Source organism: Schistocerca cancellata, chromosome 3 (genome assembly GCF_023864275.1).
Source record: "Schistocerca cancellata isolate TAMUIC-IGC-003103 chromosome 3, iqSchCanc2.1, whole genome shotgun sequence".
NCBI lineage: Eukaryota > Metazoa > Arthropoda > Insecta > Orthoptera > Acrididae > Schistocerca > Schistocerca cancellata.
In genome coordinates this window covers 952,238,265-952,255,808 of record NC_064628.1, presented here as the reverse complement: position 1 = coordinate 952,255,808, position 17,544 = coordinate 952,238,265, and the positions used below count along the sequence as shown (strand labels likewise).

At 44.7% G+C, this 17,544-nt stretch overlaps 1 protein-coding gene across 2 annotated transcripts in view; it reads right to left on the bottom strand.

Moving 5' to 3' along the window:
• LOC126176015 (ubiquinone biosynthesis protein COQ9, mitochondrial) overlaps positions 1–17,544 on the bottom strand; it is a 198,353-nt gene that overhangs the window by 27,899 nt on the left and 152,910 nt on the right. For both annotated transcript variants that reach the window (XM_049923137.1, XM_049923138.1), the window contains exon 5: positions 6,064–6,273. In XM_049923137.1, coding sequence (XP_049779094.1) covers positions 6,064–6,273 — 210 coding nt within the window. The remainder of the gene's footprint in view (positions 1–6,063; positions 6,274–17,544) is intronic.

Here is a 17,544-nt window from a genome sequence, read left to right as displayed (position 1 = left end):
CACACCTCCAGCCTGGTATGCTACTTCATCTGCTCAAGCCAATGCCCAGCTGCCCTCAGGCACCCACCTTGCAGCTATCCTACCCAGGCTCACTATCTGGGCCTGCAGGTTTGTCTCGTGCTCTAAGTGGACATCGGCAGTCAACCGACAGTAGCAAGGTCACCCCATCTGCATCGAGCACACCTCCGATGGCTTAATGTCACGATGCTACTACTAGTTCTGACCTGTGCTGGTTGTGTGTCAATAACTCATTTTTTCAAGGTATTTCATAATGTTGGAACACAGAATATGTTCCAAAATCCTACTGCAAATCAATACCAATGCTACGGGTGTATAATTCAATTCTATTTACACTGACCAGCCAGAGCATTATGACCAACTACGTAACAGCCGGTATGTCCACCTTTGGCACAGAAAACAGCGCCAATACTTCGTGGCATGGAAGCAGTGACGCCTTGGTCGGTTGCTGGAGGGAGTTAGCACCACATCTGCACACGCAAGTCAGCTTATTCCCGTAAATTTCAGGGATGGGGCGATGAGTTCTGACACCACATTCAATCACATCCCAGATGTGCTCGACTGAGTTCATACCTGGCGAGTTGGGGGATCAGCACATCAATTGGAGCTCGCCACTGTGTTCCTCCAACTAATCCTTTACACTACTGGCCTTGTGACATGGTGTATTATCTTGTTGAAAAATGCCACTCCAATCAGGAAATATTATCGTCAAGAAGGGGTGTATGTGGTCTGAAACCAACGTACGATACTCGTTGGCCATCATGGTGCCTTACACGTGATCCATTGGGCCTAAGGATGGCCATGTGAATGTTCCTTAGAGCATAATGGAGCCGCCACCAGCTTTTTCCCATCCTGAAGTACAGGTATCAAGGAGCTGCTCCCCTGCAAGACGACAGATTCATGTCCTCCAATCAGCATGATGAAGAAAGTATCAGGATTCATCGGACTGTGCAACACTGGGCCACTGAACCAACGTCGAGTGCCAGTGATTGTGTGGTGTCACCGCCAGACACCACACTTGCTAGGTGGTAGCTTTAAATCGGCCGCGGTCCATTAGTACATGTCGGACCCGCGCGTCGCCACTGTCAGTAATTGCAGACTAAACGCCACCACACGGCAGGTCTAGAGAGACGTACTAGCACTCGCCCCAGTTGTACAACGACTTTGCTAGCGACTACACTGACGAAGCCTTTCTCTCATTTGCCGAGAGACAGTTAGAATAGCCTTCAGCTAAGTCCATGGCTACGACCTAGCAAGGCACCATTAACCATTTCTAGAGAGAGTCTCACTTGTATCATCCAGAATGCTGTATACAAATGATGGATTAAAGTTAAGTATTCCAGCAGCTACGTACTTTTCTTTATAGCATTCATTACGTATCCTGTTTCAGACCTAACGCCAGCCGGCGTGTGTAAACGCGTGCCTTTAGGTTACCCGCCACTGTGGACTGGCTGTCTTGTCAGTCCACTACAGATTGTATGCGCATTTCAGTTGTGGTTGCCGATGTTGTGGTGTTAATTTTGGCACATGCATGGGTTGTCAGCTGCAGAGGCTAATCGTTAGGAGAGTTCAGTGCACTTTGTGTACAGACACACTTGTACTATGCCTAGAATTAGAGTCTGATGTTAGTTCCGACAACAGTTTGCCCACTGTCCTATTTTACCAGCCTGCCCAGCCTGTGACATCTGACACCTGTAACGAGGAGTAGCTGCCCAGCCCCATGATGTATCAAGTTGGTTTCACCACGTGTTGAAGACACTCATCACAGCACTCCTCGAACGCCCCTCAAGTTGTGCCGTTTCCGAAATGCTCGTGCCAAGCCTCTGGGCCAATGCGGTCAAATTCAGATAGATCACAAGAATTCCCCATGCTACACACAGACAGTATGCTCACTGATACTACACCTACATGCACCATGTGTGTGTGTATGACAAGAAGTCATTCCTCACCAGGTGATACTGCTATTGCCTGGATGGGTTTACATCGATAATGCTGCTATCGCCTGGATTGATTTACATCGATAGGAGGATGGTGGTCATAATGCTCTTTTCAGTCTTTAGGCACAAATGCTTCATCTAACTGTTGGTTTGTACACAATGGCCAAAAATGGAGCAATTTCATGAGCATACTCCAAAGGAACGTAACTGGTGTACAGGCTGGACCAGAAGATTTACCTTTATTAATTGATTTCACTGCACTGAGGTTCTCTACTTCCAAATTACTAATGTTGCAGCTGTTCTTGATCTGAAGTTTTGAATTCTACTTAATCTTCATTGGTGAAGGAATTTTGGAAAATCATGTTTAGGAACTCCGCTACAGTGGCATTGTCACCAGTAACATTGCCATCATATTTGTAAAGGCTGAAGACATACTATTCCCTCAATATTGCTTGTCACAAAGAAAGTTTAAGGAAACCATGTAAGAGCTACATCTCGAGGGCTCCACAGGAATTAAAACCCTGCTTCTGCCAAATGTGATTCCAGTTGAAACGTCCCCTTAGAACAATTATACACGACTGTGCTGATAAACCTCTTACACTATTTGCTTTTCAAACAGCTGAGCAAAACTGAACGTACTCAAACTTTCACTAAAGTGACACACAATATTTTTTAGCGCAACGCAGTCTGACTTTCAAAAATCCCTACAAAAGAATGGCCCTGACTAACATTAATCTATACCTTTCACAAATCACTTACCTTACCAAAAATCTCCGTTACTCGAACTACTGCAATACAGCGAGCGCCACTACTGCCAGCTAAATAACAGATTCAAACTACGGAAGGCACTAACTACTGATAGGCATAGTTAGCAAATGAAAGATATTAATAGAGAACAAACAATGTATTTACCTTAATAGTCATAATATACACTCCTGGAAATGGAAAAAAGAACACATTGACACCGGTGCGTCAGACCCACCATACTTGCTCCGGACACTGCGAGAGGGCTGTACAAGCAATGATCACACGCACGGCACAGCGGACACATCAGGAACCGCGGTGTTGGCCGTCGAATGGCGCTAGCTGCGCAGCATTTGTGCACCGCCGCCGTCAGTGTCAGCCTGTTTGCCGTGGCATACGGAGCTCCATCGCAGTCTTTAACACTGGTAGCATGCCGCGACAGCGTGGACGTGAACCGTATGTGCAGTTGACGGACTTTGAGCGAGGGCGTATAGTGGGCATGCGGGAGGCCGGGTGGACGTACCGCCGAATTGCTCAACACGTGGGGCGTGAGGTCTCCACAGTACATCGATGTTGTCGCCAGTGGTCGGCGGAAGGTGCACGTGCCCGTCGACCTGGGACCGGACCGCAGCGACGCACGGATGCACGCCAAGACCGTAGGATCCTACGCAGTGCCGTAGGGGACCGCAGCGCCACTTCCCAGCAAATTAGGGACACTGTTGCTCCTGGGGTATCGGCGAGGACCATTCGCAACCGTCTCCATGAAGCTGGGCTACGGTCCCGCACACCGTTAGGCCGTCTTCCGCTCACGCCCCAACATCGTGCAGGCCACCTCCAGTGGTGTCGCGACAGGCGTGAATGGAGGGACGAATGGAGACGTGCCGTCTTCAGCGATGAGAGTCGCTTCTGCCTTGGTGCCAATGATGGTCGTATGCGTGTTTGGCGCCGTGCAGGTGAGCGCCACAATCAGGACTGCATACGACCGAGGCACACAGGGCCAACACCCGGCATCATGGTGTGGGGAGCGATCTCCTACACTGGCCGTACACCACTGGTGATCGTCGAGGGGACACTGAATAATGCACGGTACATCCAAACCGTCATCGAACCCATCGTTCTACCATTCCTAGACCGGCAAGGGAACTTGCTGTTCCAACAGGACAATGCACGTCCGCATGTATCCCGTGCCACCCAATGTGCTCTAGAAGGTGTAAGTCAATTACCCTGGCCAGCAAGATCTCCGGATCTGTCCCCCATTGAGCATGTTTGGGACTGGATGAAGCATCGTCTCACGCGGTCTGCACGTCCAGCACGAATGCTGGTCCAACTGAGGCGCCAGGTGGAAATGGCATGGCAAGCCGTTCCACAGGACTACATCCAGCATCTCTACGATAGTCTCCATGGGAGAATAGCAGCCTGCATTGCTGCGAAAGGTGGATATACACTGTACTAGTGCCGACATTGTGCATGTTCTGTTGCCTGTGTCTATGTGCCTGTGGGTCTGTCAGTGTGATCATGTGATGTATCTGACCCCAGGAATGCGTCAATAAAGTTTCCCCTTCCTGGGACAATGAATTCACGGTGTTCTTATTTCAATTTCCAGGAGTGTATATAGCAGTTCATGACAAATTACAAAACTCCGCCATCTCTCTCCTCACATCCACCACTGCTGGCGGCTCACCTCCAACTGCGCAACGCTACGCACTGTTCACATCTAGCTGCCGCTGCCTAACATTACAATGGCAGACAAGAATGCAAACTAGCCACAGACTGCACACAGCACAGCCAGTGATTTTTATATAGAGCGCTACGTAACGTTGGCAATAAGAAAATATAAACTGCCTACTTACATAAAGAAAACATAAACAGCCTACTTACACAGTGTGTTAATCACAGTGCAGAGAGGGGTAGGGACAGAGAAGGGGAGTGGGGAGAGGGAAGGAGTGTGTGGGGTGGGGGGTGGAGTGAGGGTGAGGGGGTGGACTGGGAGTGGGGGCTAGGGGGTGGACTGGGGACTGGTGGCGACGGGGTGGACTGGGGACTGGTGGCAAGGGGTGTGGGCCAGATGGGGATGGACTGGGAGTGGGGGTGATGGTGATGGTGATGGACTGGGAGTGGTTGTGGGGGTGATGGTGATGGACTGGGAGTGGGTGTGGGGGTAATCGTGTTGGACTGGAAAGGGGGGGGGGAGCATGGACTCGGGGTGGTGCAGTGGGGATGGACTGTGTGGAGGGAGGGTGGGAGTGGAGGGGGAGAGATTTTAGATGGCAGGGGAATGGAAGGGGATGGTGGAAACTTAATTGTATATATAAACTGCTTGCTCCTGAAGCGTTTGCTCGCAAGCACGTCAGTTTAACCCCATCAGTTAATCTCTTTGAATGTATTTCCCATTTTTGCCTTCACTTTCAAGAGATAAATGTATTCTTGTTCTTTTCCTGTAACTGAAAAGACACACACACACACACACACACACACCAAAAATCTTAGAAATTTGATTTCAGAAATCTTCAGCTCCTTTTTGTCTTTCTTCAGTGTTTATTGCAGTTTAACTACCTTTTCATATGAAAGGAGGAAAGATTTGAGTTTAATATTTTGTAGATATCAACATTATTCATCTTGAGATTGAACCTCTTCTGTCCTTGTTGACTTACAAATAGCTTTGTTTTTGGAGAGGATCTACCTTGAGCAACACATAATTTTTTATCTTTTCTTTTATTTCCCCAACATTCTGCTGCCATTTTGGTATCATCAGTGGGCTTTTATTATCTTTTTTGTTACCACATGCTGTGGTTTTCTTGGATTTTTATGTTTTTTTATTGCAGTTGTTTTCTCCACAGTTTGTCATTTTTTCTGCTTTCCTCAGCATGTGGCAACAAGAAAGACAATGAAAGCCCACTGATGAGGCTGAAACTTCAGTGAAACATGTCTGAGAAATAAAAGACAAAAATAGTGTTTTGCGCAAGGTGGACACTCTACAAAAATAAATCTATCAACATTATTAATGAGAAGAGCACAATTCCAGTGTTGGCAAGGACGGAGAAGGAATTTGGTCAGAATTTTGTTTGAAGAATTAGACTGGCACTGGATACTAGTGATTTATGGAAAAATTGGAAAACTTAAGACAGATGTGGTGGTGGGAATTTGAATTTCTTTGGTTACTTCTCACAATAACATAGGTACTGTACAGCTCCTTTTTAATCATGTTTTGGAACTAAAAGCAGTGAGTAATGAAATTAAATGCCACCAGTCCAGAGTAAGGAGTAAAAATACCAGTTTATATCACTACTGAAATTGTCAAATTCTTAAACATGGTGACAGACTAAATTATAACTGGATAGAGGTATTCAAAACACATTTCTCTTACTGTGATAAAAGCAGCAGTAGCAGTTTCTCGAGCTATGGTCGACGCTTCTTCTGACTGGTGCAGATACGTATGTAACCTCTCGGCATCATCAATTCGTCTACGCAGGAATTGCCACGTTTCCTGGAAACCATCTGATTTATCTTGTATCATGTAGAGTTCCGTCATTTTATAGATCCCAGCCAGGGAGATCCTCCTTGTGTACCAACCAAACTGAAAGAAAATGTTTCACTTATGCATAGTGTAGTAAATCAGGTTCCATTATTTTGGAAATAAATGAAAATAAAGCTGAATAAGATAAAATAAAACAAAAAATAATCTTTTATCTTAGTGCAGTACACATAACACAGTTTTATGTCGTCCTTTTAAACAGTACACTGCTTAGGTGAGAGCTCCGTTCTTCACGCAGTCATTGAGGATGTCTTTGATGTTTTCCATAACCCAATCACTTCAAACAGAATCCACTTCCTGAATCACACAACATGGATGTCAGGTATCCCAGAGAGTGCGGGGGGGTATCAGAATTCAGTTTGCTGGCTCTGCCTGAGCTTCACTAAAAAAGGGTGCAGATTTCTTGACACCAATACGCAGGTTTCAAAATTCCTGCTATTCAGTTCTTTTTTATCATAACTTTCTTTGGAGAATTCTTCCATTGTGACCTCAAACAGTTCAGGCTGATAACTGTAGAACAGTCACACTTTTGTATAGGTCTAGTGTCTGGGAGACTGCTCCAGTGATGCTCTTGCGGAAACGACAATTTTCCACTACAACAGTGGTAAAATATCAACCAGATGATGTCTGTTACAAACTGTTTTGTTGAAGCCTGTGGTCCAAGTGTAATTTTGTTATTAGGATTAGGATACTGATGACTACACACACAATGCATGGGATATTTTTACTGGAGATCTGTCATTTTTAATATGCTCCTCGGCAATGAAAAGTAATCATTACCAGTCCGACCCGTGGCTGACAGTAAAACACACACACACACACACACACACACACACACACACACACACACACACACACACCAGCTCAAGTACACTATTTCCACCATATTAATCCTCCCAATGAATAGCTGCCCCTCTTTAATGAGATAGTCAGTTACTTTGCACACTTTATTATAACCTAAAATTTTACTGACTCTTCTGAATAGCTGCTGTAGTAACCAAGAAATACAAGAAACCGATACCTAATTAACCTAAGAACATCACACACATCCATGCCCGAGGAAGGATTCGAACCTGCGACCGTAGCGGTCACGCGGTTCCAGACTGAAGCACCTAGAACCGCAAGGCCACACCGGCCGGCTACAGCTTTATTCTTAAACCTCTGAACAATAACGGAAATAAGCCTCTCTTGACTCCACGCATAACATGACAAAAGAATCATATAGAAGGTGCAACATAAGTGATAAACAGAAAAACTGATGTGAGCAGTAGGAACTAAAAGAAAATAGTGAGAGTGAAGCAGTGCTGCTCCACGAACATATAGGTGTGAGTCACCAGTAGATGGAGTGGCAGAGTCCTTGCCTTGTGCACACCTCCTACAGGTGCCCCTAGTGGCTGGCCCTTGCTGATACAGTTGGCAGCTGATTTAAGTACACACATGTGGCAAAACTACACTCAGTGCATTTGCACTCACACACACACACACACACACACACACACACACACACACACACATGCCCTAGTAGCAGGCTACAGCACAACCTTGTGCAAAGGGGGTGCCCACGTGACAGGGGTGGTGCCAGTGGCCCGATGAGAGACGCATCCATCAGATCTGGAACAGTGCTAGCCGGTACTGATGGCAGAGGTGGGACGGTGTGGCGGGTGGGCACCAGAGTACAGGTCCGGCAACTGAACCCTTGGGCCCACACCTGTGATCCCAGCACAAAGCGGCTGCAAGAAACCGATCACGGCAGGTGCAGCGCAGACTGCAGAAGGTGGAGGAGCACGTATGCTGCCAGCTCTGAAGCAACTCGGCCGGGCTCCACTCCTCGATAGGCGTCGAGAGATTGGTGGTCAGGAAATGGGGAAGGGCATTGTCCGGCAAAGAATCCACAACAAACTTTTTCATTTGGAATTAGAATGTACGCACTAGGCATTCTGCCTCACAATTTGATTGTGGTTGGAATGGCAGAGCCATACTGTGACAAATTCTGTGATGGGACTAACAACTGAAAGATGTGAGAAACAAACTGGGGGCTCATTATTCAAAAGTATACGAATTATGACCACAACTGATGTCGATGCACGCCACAGAATGTACAGAAATGGGAAAAATATACCTACAACAACCAGGCAATAGGAATTTGACAAGAGAGCCGCCAATTCTATACGAATGTATTCCTATGGCTGGTATGGAGTGGGGCAGTGGGACAGAGACACCCTGGGAGCTGCCTATTGTCAGGCACACTGCTCACAAGCTACTCAAAGCAGAAAATTCACCATTAATCACTGGCCAAAAAACATGTCTCCTAGCTAGCAGTTTATAGTGTGAAGCTCTCGAATGGCCCTGGTGGAGAAGGCACAGAACCTCACTTAACAAAGTGGTGTGAACGACTACTGTGGCAGAGGGGTCTTCCGTAGACAACAACAGAACACTGTCAAAAACAGAAGGCAATACTGTAAGGAGAAGTAGTTGCACACAGGGTCCACAGCCCGACCTGGCAGATTTTCTAGCCGGCCCTGTTGAACAAAGTGAACCGTGTGGCAGGAAACCAGGTCAGCAGCAAAGGCAGCTGTTATGCACTAGCTCGTAATTGGAAAACCCCCGACCGTGGTCTGTGTTTCACTATATAGATGAAAGTACAGCAATTCTTCACGATCAAAGGTGGGTTCGGGACATGCAGGAAGGTGAGACGAGGCATCCGTCCCCTAGGAAGGCCTGACGCTCCTTTGTGGACGAGGGGCAAAACAGAGACGTAACAGTGGACATATGGTCGGCCAGAGGGCAGACCCCATCCTGTGAGACCTCGAACCCCAAATAAACAACAGAAAGCTGAAAAAATTGAGATTTCATGAGGCTACACTGCAAGCCTTCTGACTAGGACAGGACACAAAGTGCAAATTTTTCAAGTGATCGACTGTGGAGGAACCCGTGACAACAATATCATCCAGATAATTAACGCAACCAGACAGGGATAATCAATTGCTCTAAAAATTGCAGGGAAAAAAATAGGGGTGCTAGTCACACCAAAAGACACATGCAAATCTTGACAGAGACCAAAACGAGTGTTCACAATCAGAACTCGCCGAGACTCCTCGTCCACAGGAACCTGCAGATGTGTTTCAGACAAATCAATTTTAGGAAAATACTAGCCACCTGATATTTTGCCAACAGTTGCTCCTGGTGTGGGAGAGGATACGTATCTATGATTGAATGAACATTGACAGTAGTACTGAAGTCATCACAGAGGTGAAGTTTCCTCGAGGTTTTCAAACTACAGCCAGTGAGGACAACCATTCACTAGCCACAAGAGGTTGCACCACTCCTAAGGTTGAAGTCTTTCCAATTCTGCTTTCATACCTTCCAAAAACAAGTCCAAAAACTACTGACACAGTCTTCCCAATTGGGAATACAGTACCTGACTAGACATAAGGTGAACTGCATCGGTGATAGAAAATACAAATGCATCCACCCTGGCCAAGTTCTCAATACTGGCATCAGCAACCACCAAAACTGCAGTGGAACGACTTAAGAGGCAGATGGTGTAAATTGTCCCAACAGCACAATATTCTGTATATTATAACTGATCAGCTTCTGCGTAACCATTCTGCATGGTGAGCCCAAACTCATATATGTTTAAGAATTCAATAACATCACTGCAGCACCTGTGTCAACCTGTAGCTGAAGTCTGTGGCAAAAAACACTTAACAAACAATTTGGGTGAGGTCACAAGCATTGGAGTTACAGAGCTTACATCCATGTCCATATCCTGAGCAACCTTTGGCGAATGACACATGGAAACGATCATGCCTTTCTTATGGAAAGTATTACAGGTAGCCCAGCACTTAGGGCATGCTGAATGTTTGTGCTGGACAAAATGGAAAGGACAAGACTGAAACAGAGAACACTGACACTGGAGCCGTGGCGGTCACAGCTCCTTGCACTGGTCTTGGCTCGCTCGGCACAGGACACTCATCTTTACCGCTGGCACTGTCACTTCCTTATGCAAGCTATCTGTCATCCTAGTGGGTACATCTTGTGACACTACTGCTGCATCATCCCAGCCTTCAATTTGGTCAGCCCGAGAAACTTCAAAAGACTGTGCTATTTGCAAAAAATTTTGCCAACGAGGAGTGGGGGTTTCAAGGAGTAAAGACTTCTGGTGCACTTCCTTGTCCAGAGGTAAACAGTTATAAACAGGTTTAGAGTGTGCATAAGAGTCATTATGGGCATCAGTAATGAATAAACATGGCTAAGTCTGTGAAGTTCGGCTGTCCAGCCTCTGTACAACTGGTTTGGTATCTTGTGGCATCAATAGAATTCACTCGCTTTGCTATGACATACGTTTGTTAGCAATGGTAGTTGTACAATAAACTGCACATGTGATTGAAAGTAAGAGCTGCTGGTTCTTATACAGGGGCAAGCTGACACAGTCATTCATACATCTTAGGAGGAATTCATGAGAGGACGAAGGCTTTGCTCAAATTCGAGTCTGTCACACTGAAAGTGAAAAAAACGCTGTCCGAGTCTTTTTTGTAAGCTTCCCAATCCTCAGCTGAATCATCATACAGAGAAAAAGTGGGTGGACAGATTGATTGATGGATTTTTTTTTTTTTTTATTTTTTTTTATTTTTTTTTTTTGGGGGGGGGGGGGGGGGGTGGGTTATGGGACTAAACAGTGAGGTCATCAGTATTGCAATTCAAAAGTTACGTTTGTAAGATAGAGGCATCTATGAAAAGTGGGTGGATCCAGTCAAAGGGTCAAACTATAAAGCAGAGAAACTAAAAACACAAACAGTGGAAGGCATAAAAGGTTAGGTCAAATCCAAAAACTGGAAAAACAGAGCGATAAAAGAGTGGTTTTTGCAAAAGGGAGTGGTCATGGGGCCCTAGACACACAAAACAAAATGAGAGGCCCCAACCATAACCAGGAGGAAAGGAAAAACCTTATAATAGAAAATAAAAACCACTTTTCAGTAGTTGCAAGGGCAACAGTCTGGATGATTGACTGATCTGGCCTTGTAACAATAACCAAAACGGCCTTGCTGTGCTGGTACTGCGAACGGCAGAAAGCAAGGGGAAACTACGGCCGTAATTTTTCCCGAGGGCATGCAACTTTACTGTATGATTAAATGATGATGGCGTCCTCTGGGGTAAAATATTCCGGAGGTAAAATAGTCCCCCATTCGGATCTCCGGGCGGGGACTACTCAAGAGGATGTCGTCATCAGGAGAAAGAAAACTGGCGTTCTACGGATCGGAGCGTGGAATGTCAGATCCCTTAATCGGGCAGGTAGGTTAGAAAATTTAAAAAGGGAAATGGATAGGTTAAAGTTCGATATAGTGGGAATTAGTGAGGTTCGGTGGCAGGAGGAACAAGACTTCTGGTCAGGTGACTACAGGGTTATAAACACAAAGTCAAATAGGGGTAATGCAGGAGTAGGTTTAATAATGAATAGGAAAATAGGAGTGCGGGTAAGCTACTACAAACAGCATAGTGAACGCATTATTGTGGCCAAGATAGATACGAAGCCCACACCTACTACAGTAGTACAAGTTTATCTGCCAACTAGCTCTGCAGATGATGAAGAAATTGAAGAAATGTATGATGAAATAAAAGAAATTATTCAGATAGTGAAGGGAGACGAAAATTTAATAGTCATGGGTGACTGGAATTCGAGTGTAGGAAAAGGGAGAGACGGAAACGTAGTAGGTGAATATGGATTGGGGCTAAGAAATGAAAGAGGGAGCCGCCTGGTAGAATTTTGCACAGAGCACAACTTAATCATAGCTAACACTTGGTTTAAGAATCATGATAGAAGGTTGTATACATGGAAGAACCCTGGAGATACTAAAAGGTATCAGATAGATTATATAATGGTAAGACAGAGATTTAGGAACCAGGTTTTAAATTGTAAGACATTTCCAGGGGCAGATGTGGACTCCGACCACAGTCTGTTGGTTATGACCTGTAGATTAAAACTGAAGAAACTGCAAAAAGGTGGGAATTTAAGGAGATGGGACCTAGATAAACTGAAAGAACCAGAGGTTGTACAGAGTTTCAGGGAGAGCATAAGGGAACAATTGACAGGAATGGGGGAAAGAAATACAGTAGAAGAAGAATGGGTAGCTTTGAGGGATGAAGTAGTGAAGGCAGCAGAGGATCAAGTAGGTCAAAAGACGAGGGCTAGTAGAAATCTTTGGGTAACAAGAAATATTGAATTTAATTGATGAAAGGAGAAAATATAAAAATGCAGTAAGTGAAGCAGGCAAAAAGGAATACAAATGTCTCAAAAATGAGATCGACAGGAAGTGCAAAATGGCTAAGCAGGGATGGCTAGAGGACAAATGTAAGGATGTAGAGGCTTATCTCACTAGGGGTAAGATAGATACTGCCTACAGGAAAATTAAAGAGACCTTTGGAGATAAGAGAACCACTTGTATGAACATCAAGAGCTCAGATAGAAACCCAGTTCTAAGCAATGAAGGGAAAGCAGAAAGGTGGAAGGAGTATATAGAGGGTCTATACAAGGGCGATGAACTTGAGGACAATATTATGGAAATGGAAGAGGATGTAGATGAAGACGAAATGGGAGATACGATACTGCGTGAAGAGTTTGACAGAGCACTGAAAGACCTGAGTCGAAACAAGGCCCCCGGAGTAGACAACATTCCATTGGAACTACTGACGGCCTTGGGAGAGCCAGTCCTGACAAAACTCTACCATCTGGTGAGCAAGATGTATGAAACAGGCGAAATACCCTCAGACTTCAAGAAGAATATAATAATTCCAATCCCAAAGAAAGCAGGTGTTGACAGATGTGAAAATTACCGAACAATCAGTTTAATAAGCCACAGCTGCAAAATACTAACACGAATTCTTTACAGACGAATGGAAAAACTGGTAGAAGCCGACCTCGGGGAAGATCAGTTTGGATTCCGTAGAAATGTTGGAACACGTGAGGCAATACTGACCTTACGACTTATCTTAGAAGAAAGATTAAGGAAAGGCAAACCTACGTTTCTAGCATTTGTAGACTTAGAGAAAGCTTTTGACAATGTTGACTGGAATACTCTCTTTCAAATTCTAAAGGTGGCAAGGGTAAAATACAGGGAGCGAAAGGCTATTTACAATTTGTACTGAAACCAGATGGCAGTTATAAGAGTCGAGGGACATGAAAGGGAAGCAGTGGTTAAGAAGGGAGTAAGACAGGGTTGTAGCCTCTCCCCGATGTTATTCAATCTGTATATTGAGCAAGCAGTAAAGGAAACAAAAGAAAAATTCGGAGTAGGTATTAAAATCCATGGAGAAGAAATAAAAACGTTGAGGTTCGCCGATGACATTGTAATTCTGTCAGAGACAGCAAAGGACTTGGAAGAGCAGTTGAATGGAATGGATGGTGTCTTGAAGAGAGGATATAAGATGAACATCAACAAAAGCAAAACGAGGATAATGGAATGTAGTCGAATTAAGTCGGGTGATGTTGAGGGTATTAGATTAGGAAATGAGACACTTAAAGTAGTAAAGGAGTTTTGCTATTTGGGGAGCAAAATAACTGATGATGGTCGAAATAGAGAGGATATAAAATGTAGACTGGCAATGGCAAGGAAAGCGTTTCTGAAGAAGAGAAATTTGTTAACATCGAGTATAGATTTAAGTGTCAGGAAGTCATTTCTGAAAGTATTTGTATGGAGTGTAGCCATGTATGGAAGTGAAACACGGACGGTAAATAGTTTGGACAAGAAGAGAATAGAAGCTTTCGAAATGTGGTGCTACAGAAGAATGCTGAAGATTAGATGGGTAGATCACATAACTAATGAGGAAGTATTGAATAGGATTGGGGAGAAGAGAAGTTTGTGGCACAACTTGACCAGAAGAAGGGATCGGTTGGTAGGACATGTTCTGAGGCATCAAGGGATCACCAATTTAGTATTGGAGGGCAGCGTGGAGGGTAAAAATCGTAGGGGGAGACCAAGAGATGAATACACTAAGCAGATTCAGAAGGATGTAGGTTGCAGTAGGTACTGGGAGATGAAGAAGCTTGCACAGGATAGAGTAGCATGGAGAGCTGCATCAAACCAGTCTCAGGACTGAAGACCATACCAACAACAACAAAAACCACTTTCACTTAGGAAACTGGGGACCATTTCAAACATCCATGCATCGTCTGCTAATATTAAAGACAAGGAATTCGGAAGGCTGTACTTAGTATGAAGGGCAAAAAGAAGGGGACATTCCACCAATATATGGGATACTGCCACTCTGGCTTCATAACCAAATTGTGGGGGTGACTCATTATGCAAGAGGAAACAATGGGTGAGAGTAGTATGACCAATGCATAGGCGTTGTAAGAGAGTGAAATGCTTCAGAGAGGAGCAGAAGGAAGAGTGCCAAATTGCAGCGGTCTCCTTGATTGTGCATAGTTTATTTCTGAGAGCAGTAGTGCACCAGACAACATTCCACTTCTGCGCAAAAAGGGATTTGTTGTGTATCCGCATATCTGCACCTGGAATCGTGAAAGGGAATGGAGGTTAAGTATCTGCATCTCTAGCCAGTCAGCCAGCCAGTTCATTCCCTGGGATGCCCACGTGACTTGAGACACAGAGAAAGTCAACAGAGGAGATGGCATGGCCAAGGGCAGAGAGAAGGTCATGGATAACAGAGACCAAAGGGTGACAATAGTAGTGCCAGTAGGAGACATAAAGGCATATCCCGTCTTATTTATTGTCTTGAAAGCATAAGTGTAGAAGATGGTAACACCATGGAACTCCTGAAGTATGGAATTTACAAGACGTTGGAATACCAGAGGGGTGACGTCGGTCCCAATTTATGGTCAAGGCACCATTTGCAGCTGCGGGCAGCAGGGGAGGGGAAGGGGGTGGGGGGAGAATTACGCATATCACTTTCCACTGTGTGGAGATGGAGACCTCAACAGAGGGAAACGAGGCACATTCCAACCAGCAATCCCACTTGATGGGGGGTATCTTGAGGGAGACATCCCTCATTTGAAAGACATGGTATACGGGACGGTCAGAAAATTATCAAATAGTGATTGCGTACAAAATCAAGAGTTGGCTCCGTTGTATTTGCAGATGGCGAATCCCCACTTCTGCGAGGAGGCTGTCAACACAACTAATGTGAAAGGCAATAATAGCCAGAAGCAGCCCATAATGATCAACAGGGTCAAGTAGTTTCAGAGTGGAAGGATCCGCTGAGCCATAAACCTGACAGTCATAATCTAGTCTCTACCAAACCAGAGCATGGTAAAGATGGAGAAGATACGTGCACCCCAAGATATGTGGGGCATGAGGCAGAGAGCATTACCGTATTTACTCGAATCTAAGCCGCACTTTTTTTCCGGTTTTTGTAATCCAAAAAACCGCCTGCGGCTTAGATTGGTTCAAATGGCTCTGAGCACTATGGGACTCAACTGCTGAGGTCATTAGTCCCCTAGAACTTAGAACTAGTTAAACCTAACTAACCTAAGGACATCACAAACATCCATGCCCGAGGCAGGATTCGAACCTGCGACTGTAGCGGTCTTGCGGTTCCAGACTGCAGCGCCTTTAACCGCACGGCCACTTCGGCCGGCGCCTGCGGCTTAGAATCGAGTGCAAAGTAATCGGAAGTTCTCAAATATGTTGGTAGGTGCCGCCACAACTAACTTCTGCCGTCGAATATATGTATATACACAGGCATGCTTTACAGGCACAAAGATAAATACTGGCGCCAAAACCTCTGCGTCAGTAAATAAATTAAAAAAAAAAAAGATGGAGACGAGCTTTTTTCTCCAACGCGAATTTCGACCACTGCATTTTCATACATTATCCAACGACGTAAATACAAATTCCGTATTGTTCATCTTCGAATGTAGCAGCTTTTCAATGCACTACGAAAATCCGACTGGCAAGACCGTTTGCGATGTTTGTCAGTATGGCCAATTCTACGTTCTGATTTTTTTTCTACCTGTGAGAAGAGATGGTTGCTAATGGGAACTTTTGTGAATTCTGAATCACATGCAGTATTCTCTTCACCATAAGAATAATACGAATATAAACATTTTGCCATGTATTCTTTCGTGTTTGCTGCTATCTCATTTAACTCCTGTCCGCCTAATAAACTACGAAACTAGAGTGAGACAACACAAACGCGGAAGTATACACATATGTCATGTTCATATTCGTATTATTCTTTTGCCTAATAGTGATACAGTCAGAAATGAAGCGCGCGCGGCAATTGACTAGATTTTTAAATCTAAGGTGGTGACTAATTTCTGTGCAGAAAATAATGTACTTAAGAGGCGTCTGCAAAGATTTTCGAACGGAGAAAAATTGTCGCTAAACTCTCGTTCAGAACATCATCTATCATACGCAGTTTATTATTTGGTTCTTGTTGATCATTATCAAAGAAAGCAGCAGTGTAAATAACAACAAATAGCAGTCTCTTGCCATTGTTACGCTACTGAGACAATTACTCCCCTTTTTTTTATTGTAAGCGGCGGTAGCACGCACAAAAGCAAACCATGCCGCGAGCGGCGACAGGTCATGAACATTCATTATCGGAATGCGACAAACAATGCATGACACAATACAGTAATGCATTTTCAGCTTAGAGTGACGAAAACACCTATAACAAAGAGAACAGCAATTATCAGATCAAAGAAAAATAAGCAATCAATTCAAACCAGACGAAGCACGTGAAAAATGAAGGGTACCCGTATAAATAAGGACGGAGCGCCTGACGCATAGCAATGGCTACCTGGTAAAGCTTAACTGCTAAGCTTACGGCTCGAACCAAACTACTGTAGCTGTATCGTCATTCATTTGACCTGAATTGTGTCTCATATTACAATGGACCAACTTTGTTTCGATTTGGAGGTGCGGCCTAAAACTTTTCTCTCCCCTTGAATTTCGAGTCTCAAATTTCAGCTGCGGCTTAGATTCGGGAATTTTTTTTTCCTTTATTTCGAGTCTCATTTTTCTGGTGCGGCTTAGATTCAAGTGCGGCTTAGATTCAAGTAAATACGGTAAGCTCCGTACACATTGAGTCTTCAGGTGGCAAATATATGGGGCAGCCATGTGAGCTGTTTAAAAAAAATATGGCCCAAGAAACAGGATTGCACTACAACATCTAGGCATAAATAAAGTTCTGGATCAGAGGTACTGTAAGTCCATGGCAAAAATGCATAAGCCTCATTCTGTTAGGAGAAAACTGGACGGCATGCAGAGGCCCGTTGGATAGCACCTTGGAGCTGGAATTCAGCAGATGCTACCGAGTGGGAGCTGCATCAGATGCAAAAATTGTTGACATACA